General features: G+C 33.2%; 1 protein-coding gene across 1 annotated transcript; it reads right to left on the bottom strand.

Moving 5' to 3' along the window:
* Window positions 1–2,191: 2,191 nt before the first annotated feature.
* LOC113386295 lies at window positions 2,192–13,574 on the bottom strand. Its single transcript, XM_026624083.1, has 4 exons — window positions 12,664–13,574; window positions 11,002–12,598; window positions 9,792–10,841; window positions 2,192–2,446 (listed from the first exon to the last, which is right to left on the bottom strand). Exons 1-4 carry the CDS (start codon window positions 13,572–13,574, stop codon window positions 2,192–2,194), a joined length of 3,813 nt encoding a protein of 1,270 aa, XP_026479868.1.
* Window positions 13,575–15,006: the final 1,432 nt, after the last annotated feature.

Genomic DNA, 15,006 nt, shown 5'->3' with positions numbered 1-15,006 from the left:
TTTTTTGTAAATTTGTCACTTGTTTTTTTTTGCCCCTTAGGGTTCATAGAGGGTAAACAGGTCCAATGTCATATATTTAACTTTAAAGGGATTTTACGAAATAATAGCCTATGTTATTTAACCTAAGCTAAATATGAATTTTATGGGTACATTTCTAACAGAAATAACACTGTATATAACTTTGATCTGGTATTTTGTCAGAAATATTAATCAGCAGACAAAATTACCCTTTATAACTTAATTCACTTTTTTATTTACTATTTACCCGAAAAAACAGATTTTATGAAAGGATTGCACATCTAAACAGACTAAATTAAAATTTTCATATATTATATGATTTAATAATCATCATAACGAAGAATTCATGCAGTAACATGTGCTATGTCCGATTCCCTACACTTTCCAAAAAATGACAAATATTTGTATGATAACCTACTTGTAATTAGTATATAAAGAATGTAAATGTGTAAGAAGTATGGAACATCCTAGTATCATGTGAAAATGTTCAACAGAATTAGAAGAAAAAGTAATAGTGTTGGAAGTTGGTAGAAGAAAGAAGATGGGTCTAGATTCTAGAAGATAGGAAGAGGTGGATTCATAAAAAGAAGAGAAGAAAGAAGAAGGAGAAAGAAGAATTCGTAAAATTAAGACTAGTGGGGTGCATGGTATTGTGCCTCAATGCAAATTGCTGGAACTTCCCGTACCGTAATTAAAAATCTTGGTACTAAACCCGAAAAAATTTAAACAAAATGTGTACAAATTATTAAAATATCTAAAAATATCTGATAATTTGATGTGCATATTTCCAATAAACATATTTGATTGACCGCCAAATGACATTTTTAACTTCCCGTAGGGTAAGTTATTGTAATGGGCCGAAAATCGGAATTGAAAATTTTTACATTTCTCGACGTTTTGAAGGTTTCTGAACATTTTGGCATACTTCAGAAAAAATGGATGTGTGTGTGTGTGTGTGTGTGCGTATGTGTGTGTGTGTGTATGTATGTATGGATACAAATTTTCGCCCACGTTTTCGGGCGCACGGATCAACCGATTTGAATGGTTCAAAAAACATTCGATTCCTATTGATAGGAAAAGAGCTGATTAGTTTTTGGCAAAGGCAGATCCAGCCGTTTCGGAGATACGGAGGAAAGAGTACAGAAAATAGAAATCGAATTTTTGAGAGAACGGAGTATCCGATTTGAATGAACTAAAAAACATTCAATTAGTAATGATTGGGAGAAGTGTTTATTAGTTTTTGGCAAAGGCAGGCCCAGCCATTTTGAAGATACGGAGCTAAATATGTAAAAATGGCAGTTTTTGAGAGAACTAAGCGTCCGATTTAAATGATTCAAAGAACTTTCTGCTTGTCTTAACAAAATAATTGATTTTGGAAAAAAATTTCGTTCAATTTTTTTTTTTTTTTTAGTTTTTTAGTTTTGTGTATATCGAAAATATTTCAGATTTTATTTTTAATTCTGACTATAGTTCTAATATACTTTACAAATAATTTCAACTCTGCAATTCAGTTTATATAATTCTTATAATATGTTACAATATTTATAATAATCTATTTGAAAACATTCAGTATTTCTCGAACATTTCGTTACGGTACGGGAAGTTCCAGCAATTTGCCTTAAGGCACGATGCCATAATTGCCTCAAGACAGAATTCCACTTACAGCTAGTTTTAACTTATTTTTATCGAGAGTCCTTAACCGCTGGACCTGCCTTCCCAAAAATTTAATCAGTTCTTCATCTTGCCAGTACAAGTAAATGTTTTTTGAATTAATGAAATCGGACACTCCGTTCTTTTAAAAGCTGAGTTACTGCTTGTGGCACTTTTTGTCCCATATCTTCGGAACGGTTAGAACTGCCTATGCCAAAAACTAATCAGCACGTCTCCTTATCAACAGCAATCGAATGTTTTTTGGATAATTGAAATCGGTTGAACCGTGTTTCCGAAACCGTCGACAAAATTGTATCCGCACACACACACTTACATATACACACACCCAAAATGTTCAAAAACCTTTGAAACGTAAAAATATATAAAGAAATTCATTTTCGATTTTTTTGCGATTACTATAGCCTACCCTACAGGAAGTTAATAATGTAACTTCTATTCTATTATAATGATTCTAACCTGCACTAAAGCATCCGTAGACCGGCTAACCGACGAACTCCGCGGTCTATTCCGCGACAACCTCCGCCGCCAACCGCCAGCGGGTGTGCGGTGGTTGCCGTTCGTCCCTCCGCCGTCTTCGACCGTCAGCGGGAATTGGAAGGCTAAGGCGGCACTGGCGCTTGCCGGTGGCTGATCGCTCGGCGGCGACACGGCGATCCGAGGCGACAGCAAGGCCGGAGGCGTCGCCACGGACGAACAGGAGGAATGGTGGTGCTGAGCTTGAGGGCTCTGATTCATGATTACGCTGTGCGTTTAGATTCTGAAAAAAAAATTAAGATGTTGTTAATAGTACTATAAAATTTTAACGTGAACACAAATAATGAATTACAATAATAGTAATTATTAACTTCCCGTAGTTATAGTAATGGGCCGAAAATCGGAATTGAAAATTTTTACATTTTTCGACGTTTTGAAGGTTTTTGAACATTTTGGCATAACTCAGAAAAAATGGATGTGTGTGTGTGTATGTATGTATGGATACAAATTTCCAGTTTTTGGCAAAGGCAGGTCCAGCCGTTTCGGAGATACGGAGCAAAGAATGCAGAAAATAGAAATCGACTTTTTGAGAGAACGGAGTATCCGATTTGAATGATCTAAAAAACATTCAATTAGTAATGATTGGGAGAAGTGTTTATCAGTTTTTGGCAAAGGCAGGCCCAGCCATTTCAAAGATACGGAGCTAAATATGTAAAAAATGGCAGTTTTTGAGAGAACTAAGCGTCCGATTTAAATGATTCAAAGAACTTTCTGCTTGTCTTAACAAAATAATTGATTTTGGAAAACAAATTTTGATTCAACTTTTTTTTTTTTTATTTTTTGTATATCGAAAATAATTCAGATTTTATTTTTAATTCTGACTATAGTTCTAATATACTTTAAACAAATAATTTCAACTTTGCAATTCAGTTTATATAATTCTTTTAAATATTAAACAATGTTACAATATTTATAATAATCTATTTGAAAACATTCAGTATACCTCGAACATTTTGTTACGGTACGGGAAGTTCCAGCAATTTGCCTTAAGGCACGATGCCATAATTGCCTCAAGACAGAATTCCACTTACAGCTAGTTACATCTTAATTAAGAACAATAAAATTATGTCGTTAATTCTAAACCAAAATAGTTTTATAACTAACAACAATAGATTTACCGTATGATGTCATGGTGTGACTTATTATATAGTTTGAATATTATAGTATTGATTAATTTGTCATAGAAATTAAATATTAAATCGAGCTATTGTCAATTTGTCACGTATACTAAATATGTTGTAAACTAGTGGGGCGCATGACATCGTGCCTGAAGGCAAAACTTGCTGGAACTTCCCGTACCAAAAATTATTTTTTTTAAAAAAGATTAACATTTTTGAAAAAAATTTACTCTGAAAAAATTATATTTTTGAGAAACAAAATTTACTATTTTTTGAAAAAAAAAGACTTTTTGAAGAAAAATTTATTTTGAAATATTTTGGAAATTCTGAACTTTTTTCAAAGCAATCGTACTGCTTTAACTGCATAAAGACAAATTATCTAAGCGCGTAAGCGCCGCGTCGCCGTTTAACGCATAAACATTGGTACGGAACCCATAGGAATGTAAACAAAATTTATACTTATTGTTAAAATGTCTATAAAATATCTTAAAATTTGATGTGCATATGTCTAATGTTCAATTTTGACCGCCAAATGACTTTTTTTTACTAGATCTCCGAAACCACTAGACCTGCCCTCATGATTAATAAATTAAACAAAACGTGTACACATTATTAAAATCTCTATAAAATATCTGATAATTTGATGTACATATGTCCAATTAACATTTTTGACCGCCAAATGACATTTTTTTTTTAACTTATTTTTATCTGCTTTCATAAAAATTTGATCAGTTCTTCATCTTGTTAATACAAGTAAAATGTTTTCTGAATTATTCAAATCGGACGCTCCGTTCTCTTAAAAACTGAGTTACCGTTTTTGGCACTTTTTGCCCTATATCTTCGGAACGGCTAGACTTGCCTTCGCCCAAAACTAATCAGCACGTGTCCTTATCAATACGAATCGAATGTTTTTTGAATTATTCAAATCGCTTCATCCGGGTTCTCGAAATCGTCGACGAAAATTTGTATCCGCACACACACATACACACTAAGGTATGCCAAAATGTTCAGAAGGTCTTTAAACGTAAAGATATATAAAAATTTTCATTTTCGATTTTGTTGCGATTGTTATAACTTACCCTACGGAAAGTTAATAAGTAATATGACATTTGTAAGAACAGTTTATTACTTCGTTATCCAATAATAGTTATGAATACAATTCTAAATTATCTGGACCGCTTTTTGCGTGAAGAATCAGATATTTATAATTAGTGAATAATAGGATAGAGCGGGGCAGAAAGGCCCAATTCGACTTTCAGTAATTACATTGTCCAAACTAAACGAACTACATCACAACAAATATATGCATCAAACAAAAAGCTATCCAACTATGTTCAGTAGAGCTCAAAACTAGAAAAAACTACCAACGAAACAATATGTTTTTTTATGAATTGATCTCCTGATAGCGACGTCGTAAGAATTATGATGATGGCTCATTATAATTATTAGGTACTATTTAATTAGTTGTTATTCACTTCTTAAAACCTATATCGTTTTCTAAAATTATTATTTTTTAAATTATTAACAAATTTAAGGCTTATTAGCAAATCTTGACCGAACCTACAGATTTTTTTATCTTTCTAAAATTATTCTTCGAGAATTGATCTAAAAAATTATAAAAAATTGAAAATGTAGACAACACACATCCGTAATTTTTTTATCATTTTACTTATGAATGCATTTATTGTTAACGTAATCTATAACATAGCCATTAACAGAAATATTTCAAAAGTTTCATTACATTTCCACCGCCAAAATACCGAATACAAATAGGTTATAAAGATAAAAACTTGGGAAAATTTGTCCGTGTCACGCACACATATTTTGTGACGCATTTGAATTGAAATTCTACACAACTAAATGTATAAATATGTTAATAAGATTTCTCGACAATGAGAAAAACAAATAATTTAAGTGTTCGATAATGAGTCGTATTTATTTTCAATTAGAGGCATCAATAACACTTTCTAGGGACTGCGTCAAAGCGTTTGACACACCGTAATAGACGAGATGCAATGAATAATTAAGTAAATAAATAGTGGAAAATAATTTACAATATGGATCTATTAATAGACGGAAAAATAATGCACTATTTGTATATTATATTAATATATTAATACGTAGAATATTTAATCTATAGAGCGTCTTGATGAGGTACTGATTCACACATAAAATAACTAGACACGCCAATAGAGATGATTCAAAAAATTTTAGCTAAATTATTTAAATTATTAATTAATTAATTAATTGAAAATAACTAGCTGTAAGTCAAATTCTGTCTCAAGGCAAATAAGGCATCGTGCCTTAAGGCAAATTGCTGGAACTTCCCGTACCGCAATTCAAAATTCGAGTAATTAAAAATAATCAACAATAATCAATAAGAGTTGATCAATGATTTGAAACTTTTGATAGAATTTCGAACCATATTAAATCATCTTAAATCATTTATTTTGAAATATTTTGGAAATTCTGAACTTTTTTTTTCAAAGCAATCGTACTGCTTTAACTGCATAAAGACGAAATATCAAAGCGCGCAAGCGCCGCGTCGCCGTCTAACGCGTAAACATTGGTACGGAACCCATAGGAATGTACACAAAATTCATACTTATTGTTAAAATCTCTATAAAATATCTAATTATTTGATGTGCAAATGCCTAATGTTTATTTTTGACCGCCAAATGGCTCATTTTTTTACTTTTTCCTCCATATCTCCGAAGTCGTTGCACCTGCCTTGCCAAAGTTCTTCACTTTTCCACAGTTCTTCCACAGTTCTTCACGCATTCAATACAAATAAAATGTTTTTTGAATTATTCAAATCGGACGATCCGTTCTCTAAAAAACGGAATTAAAGTTTTTGGCACTTTTTGCCCCGTGTCTTCGGAACGGCTAGACCTGCCTTCGCCAAAAACTAATCAGCACGTCTCCTTATCAATACGAATCGAATGTTTTTTGAATTATTCAAATCGCTTCATCCGTGTTCCCGAAATCGTCGACGAAAATTTGTATCCGTACATACATACACACACGCACACACACTCACACGTACATAAATTTTTTCTAAGGTATGCCAAAATGTTCAGAAGGTTTTGAAACGTAAAGATATATAAAAATTTTCATTTTCGATTTTTTTGCGATTACTATTGCCCTACGGAAAGTTAATTATTATTATTATTGAAGACACTGAAGATCCGTTATTTTGATAAAAAAATAAATTGTCTTGTTTAAATTTTCTCAGAACGTTTTATCTAAACAGTGTTTCTAAATATAATTCATTCTCCTCAATCAACTAAAGCCCTAAATTTTTACCCTCCTGCTACGAACCCCGATTTTGTAATAGCCATTTTTTTATTAATATTTTTTGTATCATATTGAGATTTCTAAATTTTGAGTTCATATTCTCAAATTTTTTTTTATTTCATGATCCAATTTTTTGAGTAGAAATTTTTGAAGTGAAGAAGTTTCAGTTGAAACTATATCCGACAGTACAGCTGTCATTAAATTAAATTCAGAATAATAGTTCGAATAAAATATTTTATATGCAATAAACGGAAATCGTATAAAATTCCATTCGGAACGAAACTGATATAAATTTAAAGGACTTTTATTATTCACCGCTTACGGTTTTATTCTGAAAATGAACGTTTAAATGATATATCTATTATTTACGAGAGAAAAATGCAAAGTAAAACCATATATGCAAAAAAATATCAATATTACTGCATTCCTATAAAATTTAATTTCACGACAAGAATTATGTGACATTTTTATTCGCACTATTATTTTAAATGATTGATAAATGGATTGAATTTATGGATTGGAGAAATAGAAACTTTAGTGCATGTTTAACTAGCAGACCAACTGTACTATGTAATATAATAAAATTAATAGTAAATTGGTAACTAATGGTAATCCTGCCAATTAGTGATTATGCAAGAACCAATTGATAATTTAGTGCATCCAATTTTATTGATGGTAACATTTCAAAATTAATAGTAAATTGGTAACTAATGGTAATCTTGCCAATTAGTGATTATGTAAGAACCAATTAATAATTTAACGCATCTAATTTTATCGATGGTAACCTTTTCGTCTCCAATATCAAAATTGTTAATTATAATATATATAATATAATATAATATAACACAGAATAAGTTATAAGTTAGTACTACAAACCCAATTACAAAAATCAATCAATCAATTCACCAAAAGATAGTTTTCAATTATTCCACTTTATCACAGCAATAATCAATAAATATAACAACCAGCAATGAATTTGTTTACAAAATATTATTCATTGAGACTTATTTCAAATGTGTAGGTATTATTGATAACCGATGTATATTTATAAACAAATTTGTTCATTAGCGTCAATGATGGTGTTATTAAATTAATGTGTAAATAGATAACTACGATTCTTGTGATGACATTAAATTCAAAACAATGACGAACTTGAATTCTTTCTTAATCAGTGAATGGATAAATATGTTATTTATGGTAATAAGTAATAATAATACATTTTTTTAGTATTTGTCAAAATTGAAAGGCTCAGTCAGTAGCGTGCCCGACTCAAACGCCGGCGATCCTGGAATCGATTTTTGGAAATTACATAAAAATTGAATAGAATTTGAACTGCTGATTTGAAATTGCATAGAAATAGAAGTAAAAAGTAGAATTTAAAAATTATTTTGAAATTAAATAGAATTTAAATTTTTGAGATAAATTTGAATAAAGTTAGAAGTACATAAGAAGAAAACCAAGATTAGAATTTAAGAAAAGCACATTTTCAGAAAAAAAGAAGAATGATGGTTGAAGAAGAATTAGTTTTAAGGAGCAAAAAAGAAAAATGGATAGAATAAGATATATATTTAAACAGATGATAGTATAGAATATACATATATCAAAGATAATATAGAATAAATATAAAGATAGTATAGAACATATGTAAAGATAGTATAGACTAGTGGTGCAGGGCATCGTGCCTTAAGGCAAATTGCTGGTACTTCCCGTACCAAAAATTTCTTTTAGAACCCTAAAAAATAACCTATTTTGAGATTTTTAAAATTTTTGCAAATAATTGAGCTTTTAGAAAGATTTAATTTTTTTATACTTTAAGATATTTTGAACTTTTTTTTTCAAAGCAATCGCGATACGTTAGCTGCGTAAAAACCAAATATCAAAGCGCGTGGGAGCCGCGCCGCAGTATAACGTATAAACATTGGTACGGAACCCATAGAACAGTGAACAAAATCTGTTATTATTATTGAAATATCTATAAAATGTGTGATAATTTGATGTGCAAATGTCTTATGATCATTTTTGTCGGCAAAATGGCATTTATTTTCATTTTTTTTATTGGATCGCCGAAACGACGCCGATTTTGGGCGTGCCTTTCCAAAAATTTCATCAGTTCTTCATTTCGTTATACAAATAAATAAATTTTTGAATCATACTAATCAGACACTCCGTTCTTTCAAAAATCAATTACTATTTTTGGCACTTTTTGCTCCGTATCTTCGAAACGGCTTGACCTGCCTTTACCAAAAATTAATCAGCACGTCTCCTTATCAATACGAATCGATTTTTTTTAAATTATTCAAATCGGTTGACTCGTGTTCCTGAAATCGTCGACGAAAATTTGTATCCGCACACACACACACATACATCAATTTTTTCTTATTGTAAGGTATGCCAAAATGTTCAGAAACCTTTGAAACGTAAAGATATATGGCGCTAGTGGGCCATATATTATTAATTAATTAATTCTTGAATGAAATCGCAATAATTTTATTTCAACTCGATAATGACTGTTTATTAATGTCTCAATTGATAAAGATGTTGATATTACATTAAATCAAATCTAAATTTCGTTCACGAGAAAACGCTCGTTGGCAAAAAACTCGATACAATATTTTCGATCGTTTTAAAAAGCGCGAAAATAATATTCGATCGTATAAAAACAATCAGATCGTTATAGCTTGCTTGATGCCAGATCCGAATCAACGTAGCCCAATATAATTTAGTTTTGTCATCAATTGACGTTATTCAACTGACATCTGTCATATGGTGTTCATTCCGCCATTGTCATCAATTGACGTCCTTCAACTTCATATGGTGTTCATTCCGCCATATAACTCCCCTTCAAAAGAAAAAGAGGTATCCGGTAAAAATAAATGAATTTGATTATTAAAATTTGAAGGAGACTTTTTTAGGCTTCATCTTTTTTGGAGGGTCAATCGATAACTCCAAGTTATGTGATTTAAATTCTTGAGATGAGCTTGGTTGACTGTTATCTATTTTAACTGTGTATGCTGGTTTTAGTCTGTCAACCGATATGTTCTTATCAGTACCATCCATAGAAATTTTGAACACTTTGTCTGAAATTCTTTCTATAATTTCATATGGTCCACTATATGGAGGCTCAAGTGGTTTTCTAATATGATCAGATCTTACAAATACATGAGTGCATGTATTTATGTCCTTAAGCACAAACATATTGGCTTTATTATGATGAGCTGTGGCTGTAGGTTTAATATCCCGCATTATTCTTCTGTGGTAGTCCAGAAATGCTTGTGGATCGGATGACAGTTCTTTAGTTGTGAAAAATTCGCCTGGTAGTCTTAATGTGGTTCCATAAACCATCTCAGCAGGAGATGCTTTAAGGTCTTCTTTGTATGAAGAACGTAAACCTAGTAAGACTACAGGTAATACTTCGATCCAAGGCTCAGGAGAGCACATTAAAGCTGCTTTCAGAGTTCTATGCCAGCGTTCAACTAGGCCATTGGACTGAGGGTGATATGCCGTTGTCCGTATTTTCTTAGCACCTATTGCATTCATTAATGATTTGAATATAGCTGATTCAAACTGGCATCCTTGGTCGGATGTTATCACACATGGTGTACCAAATCTTGATATCCAGTTTGAAAATAGGGCTTGGACAATCGTGTCTGCAGAAATGTCCTTTAGAGGAACAGCTTCTGGCCACCTTGTAAATCTGTCGATGATTGTTAGGCAATAAGGATATCCATTAATATTCGGTAATTTGATTATGTCAATGTGAATATGCGAAAATCTGTTTTCAGGAATAGGAATATGGATAGGAGTGAGGTGATTATGTTTATGAATTTTGGATTTTTGGCAAGGAATGCATTGACGTGCCCACATGGTGACGTCTTTACCAATCCCAGGCCACACATACCTTCTTCGCAACTCCCTTGAAGTAATCCTTATGCTTGGGTGTGCATTTCCATGTACAATGTCAAAAGCAATTCTGCGAAGACTTTGTGGAAGGTAGGGCTTCACACAATTATCTTGCCTGTTGCAATAAACTGGATACCCCCCTAATGTCAATTTTTGAAGATTAATAGAGGTGTTGCCGTTCAATATAGTTTGCATTTCAACGTCCTTACTCTGTTCTTGCGAAATTTCCTCTTCGGTTAGCTTTGATGGCATTTGAATGGCATTGATCCTGGACAACGCATCAGCAACAACGTTCTGATCACCCTTCACATATATAATATCAGTGGAAAACTGTGATATGTATTCTAGCTGCCGTCGCTGACGATCTGATGCTTTCTCCAGTTTTTGTTGAAATGCGTGTGTGATTGGCTTGTGGTCTGTCTTGATTATAAAGTGCCTTCCTTCTAATAGATATTCAAAATACTTTAAAGCCGCAAAGATGGCTAGTAGCTTCGCGATCGTAAGTTGAATATCGCTGTTCAGTAGCTGTGAGCTTTCTGGAAAAGAAACCTATAGGGTGCCATGCACCATTTTCTTCCTGCTCCAGAGTTGCTCCAATGGCTGTTGTGGATGCATCTGTAATTAAATTAATATTTGCTATACTTGAAGGAAAATGAAGAAGAGTTGCATTTGCTAGAGCTTCCTTCAGCTTGCTGAATGCTGATAATGAATTGTCATTCCATTCAATTTGAGTCTTGTCGTTTTTAACTGAGGACTTCACATACTCATAAAGTGGTGCTTGTATATTTGCTGCCTTGGGTATTGATTTACGATAATAGTTTACCATTCCCAAAAATCTTCTGAGTTCTATAACTGTCGAAGGTTTTGGATAATTAATAATTTTCTCTACTCGGTCTGGTGAAGGAGAATATCCTGCAGCACTCAGTTTGTAACCGAGGAAGTTAACTTCATCTTTTCCAAAGGCACATTTCTCTAAGTTTATTGTAAGAGAATATTCCTGTAGCCTCTCAAAAACCAATTGAAGATGACGACGGTGCTCATTCATATCAGTCGACATTACCAGGATGTCGTCTATATAAATGAAAACAAAATTAAAATCTTGGAATATGTGATTGATAAACCTCTGGAATGTCTGGGCAGCGTTTTTGAGTCCAAATGGCATACGTAGATACTCGAAGAGTCCCCATGGTGTGATAATTGCAGTCTTTTGTATATCCTCTTCATGCATGGGTACTTGGTGGTAAGCTTTTTCTAAATCTATTGTAGAAAATACTTCTTTTTGATGAAGATTATTGAATACATCTTGTATTAATGGTGGAGGATACCTGTCGGGCAGCGTGTTTGCGTTCAGCCTCCTGTAGTCTCCACACATTCTGAATGTGCCATTCTTTTTGGGAACCATGTGAATAGGGCTTGCCCATGGACTGTTGGAAGGCCTCAAAATGCCCCTATTCAGGAGATCTTGTATCTCGGACCTGGCTGCAACAGCCTTTTCTCCGAAGATCTTCCTGAATCTGGAAGCTAATGGTGGACCTGTTGTGGTTATCCTGTGGGCAAAAAGAGATGATTTATTATTGGTGGTTACCTGTGGCTTTGTTATTGCGATGTATTGTGCCAGTAAATCCTTGAAGGGCTCTGCCGGGTTGACAGTGGAGATGTTAACTTGCTGTGCCTTGAGTACCTTTCCATCAGAGGTAAGGCCTGTAGTCGAATCAATCAATCTTCTACCCTTCAAGTCTATTAATAAATTGTAGTTGCTTAGGAAATCAGCTCCTATTATGGCTGTGGCTACATCGGCAACAACAAACTGCCAGCTAAAGCTTCTGCGTAAAGATAAATCCAGCTCCAGAGTTCTCTTTCCATACGTGGATATTCTGCTAGAGTTTGCTGCAAATAGAACTAACTCTTCCTTAGGATGACCATCGGCAAACTTCTGAGCTGGTAAAATGGATATAACTGATCCTGAATCTATAAGAAATTGGATTGCCGTCTTTCTGTCTGATATATGAAGACGGAGCTCAGAGCAGACAGAATTTACTTCACCGTCATGGCAAGCTCCACTTAATGACGGTGAAGTAAGTTTTTTGACTGGTTTAGAGATTTAAGGAGGCAGGGCTCTTCACACTTTGTGGCCTTCTCCCCATATCTGTAATGATAGTAGCAAACCGATCCACGTGAAGGTGTCCTGGACCTATGTCGAGAACCACTTCTAGAACTTGACTGATTGAGTTGTTCACTTCTTGATCTTGACTGGTTGAGTTGTGATTCTTGCTGATCATTTCTCTGTCTTTCAGTGTTCAACATTGCCTTTAGTTCCTTGATTTCCTGGACGCATGACATAAGAAGAGTTTCGTGGCGGTCCAGTCTCTGTTCTACTGAAGACTTGTGTGTTGTGGACATCACATGTGATGTGGGGCTACAGTGATCGACTAAAATATCGGCAACTTCCGCCAGGGCTTCCGGACCAAGATGGCGAGAAACTATTAATTGTGGCCGAATATGGTGTGGCAGGCGTTCTGACCACAATTTAATTATGATGTCTTCACTGACCTCTCCCTTAGCCAAATTCATCATTTCTCGTAGGAGCTGTGATGGTTTCTTCTCTCCTAGAGTTAAGTTTTTTAATAGCTTGTCAATTTGCTTACCTCTAGATTCAGACATTCTGCTTAATATAGTGTTTTTGATATATTCGTATTTGCCTGTCATTGGTGGATTACGGAGGACATCCTGGATGAGGCGCAGTGTCTCGAAGTCTAGGGCTTTGAGTACTGCTGTGTACTTAGTATTGTCACTCCTGATCCTAGCAGACTGAAACTCATGTTCAATAACTAAAAACCATAGGTCTGGAGAATCTCCATTGAATGGAGTGAGACGGTGATTGTTAAATGCTGCTATATTGTATTGATCAGCATAACTGTCATGTTCATGTTCAGAAACACGAGGACTGCTCGTGTTAAAGATCGCCTCGTGATCCAGATCGATCAGAGATCTGTTGAGCGCTGTTTCGTCATTGACGGACGTAGATCGAGTCGACATGTTGATAAAAATTGGTATAATTTACCTTTATTAATTTACTTGTATTTGACAAGTGTTTTTCTTTCTCCGTCTGACGTCACCAATTATGGGTACTAAGACGTTGAGAATGTCTCTTGCTTAATGATTTCACTTACACGTTCGGAGTCACCAATTATGGCGCTGGTGGGCCATATATTATTAATTAATTAATTCTTGAATGAAATCGCAATAATTTTATTTCAACTCGATAATGACTGTTTATTAATGTCTCAATTGATAAAGATGTTGATATTACATTAAATCAAATCTAAATTTCGTTCACGAGAAAACGCTCGTTGGCAAAAAACTCGATACAATATTTTCGATCGTTTTAAAAAGCGCGAAAATAATATTCGATCGTATAAAAACAATCAGATCGTTATAGCTTGCTTGATGCCAGATCCGAATCAACGTAGCCCAATATAATTTAGTTTTGTCATCAATTGACGTTATTCAACTGACATCTGTCATATGGTGTTCATTCCGCCATTGTCATCAATTGACGTCCTTCAACTTCATATGGTGTTCATTCCGCCATAGATATATAAAAAATTTCTTGTTCGATTTTTTGGCGATTGCTATAACTTACCCTATAGAAAGTTAAATATAGGGTCACAATATATATTCAAGAATGAGTTTTCACATCTATAGAAATATATGTTGTTACATTTATAATAATATTTATTTATCAATATTACGAATAGGTGCATACCCCTAACAATGTATATTTTTTCTCCTCCTACTTATATAGATGTCCAAATATTAATTTTAATGCATTTACTATCTTTTTCTCGATTTTAAACAAAAAATCAGTGAAAATTCCTTCGCATTATATCGCAAAAATATAAAAATATCACAAGAAATAAATTTTGCACATAAAATATTTTGCTATTTTCAAATAATTAATCAGAATTGTATTTAATAATTATTTTAAAGTAATTATTATTAGTTAGTTAAAATTTTGACAAGTCACGGAAGCAAATGACGCCAAAGCACAATTCATTTGAGAAGACGCAATTTAAAATTATTCCATTCGTTTTATCACACGATATATGATTTTGCTTCAACTTTTACTATTTCAATGTGCATGGTACATAATAACATAGTACATTTCAAATTTCAAATAAATATAAAAAAATTAAAAAATAATTCTTTCACTGTATTGAACTTTCTTTCAGGGCACAAATATCAAAATAACAATGACGTACTTGATTCTATATATAGACCAATATATTTTTAAATCAATAGTTACATAAATATTGACGACTTATTTTGACGTTAATAAAATGAGTAATCAATTTAATAAATCTTGTGTGATGTACCAAACAAAATTAACTCAATAATTTATTACTGCCTCGAATTATATCGTAACATAAAGTATTGGAACACGTCAATGGTGTACTTCAAGACGATG

Source organism: Ctenocephalides felis, unplaced genomic scaffold (genome assembly GCF_003426905.1).
Source record: "Ctenocephalides felis isolate EL2017-DRISC unplaced genomic scaffold, ASM342690v1 CF-g0.4_SCAFFOLD_03571, whole genome shotgun sequence".
In the NCBI taxonomy this organism is placed as follows: Eukaryota; Metazoa; Arthropoda; class Insecta; order Siphonaptera; family Pulicidae; genus Ctenocephalides; species Ctenocephalides felis.
Note: the sequence above shows the minus strand (reverse complement) of the source record. Positions and strands in the feature narration are given on the sequence as shown.

Bases quoted from the DNA above. Each gene is read 5' to 3' on its own strand.
- LOC113386295 (XM_026624083.1), bottom strand. From the start codon at position 13,574: ATGTCGACTCGATCTACGTCCGTCAATGACGAAACAGCGCTCAACAGA. The intron at 10,842-11,001 runs GTATTTTGAATA...ATATATGTGAAG, and splicing joins GCCATCTTTGCGGCTTTAAA to GGTGATCAGAACGTTGTTGC. The intron at 2,447-9,791 runs GTAAGATCTGAT...TTTTTTTTTCAG, and splicing joins ATACATGCACTCATGTATTT to AATCTAAACGCACAGCGTAA.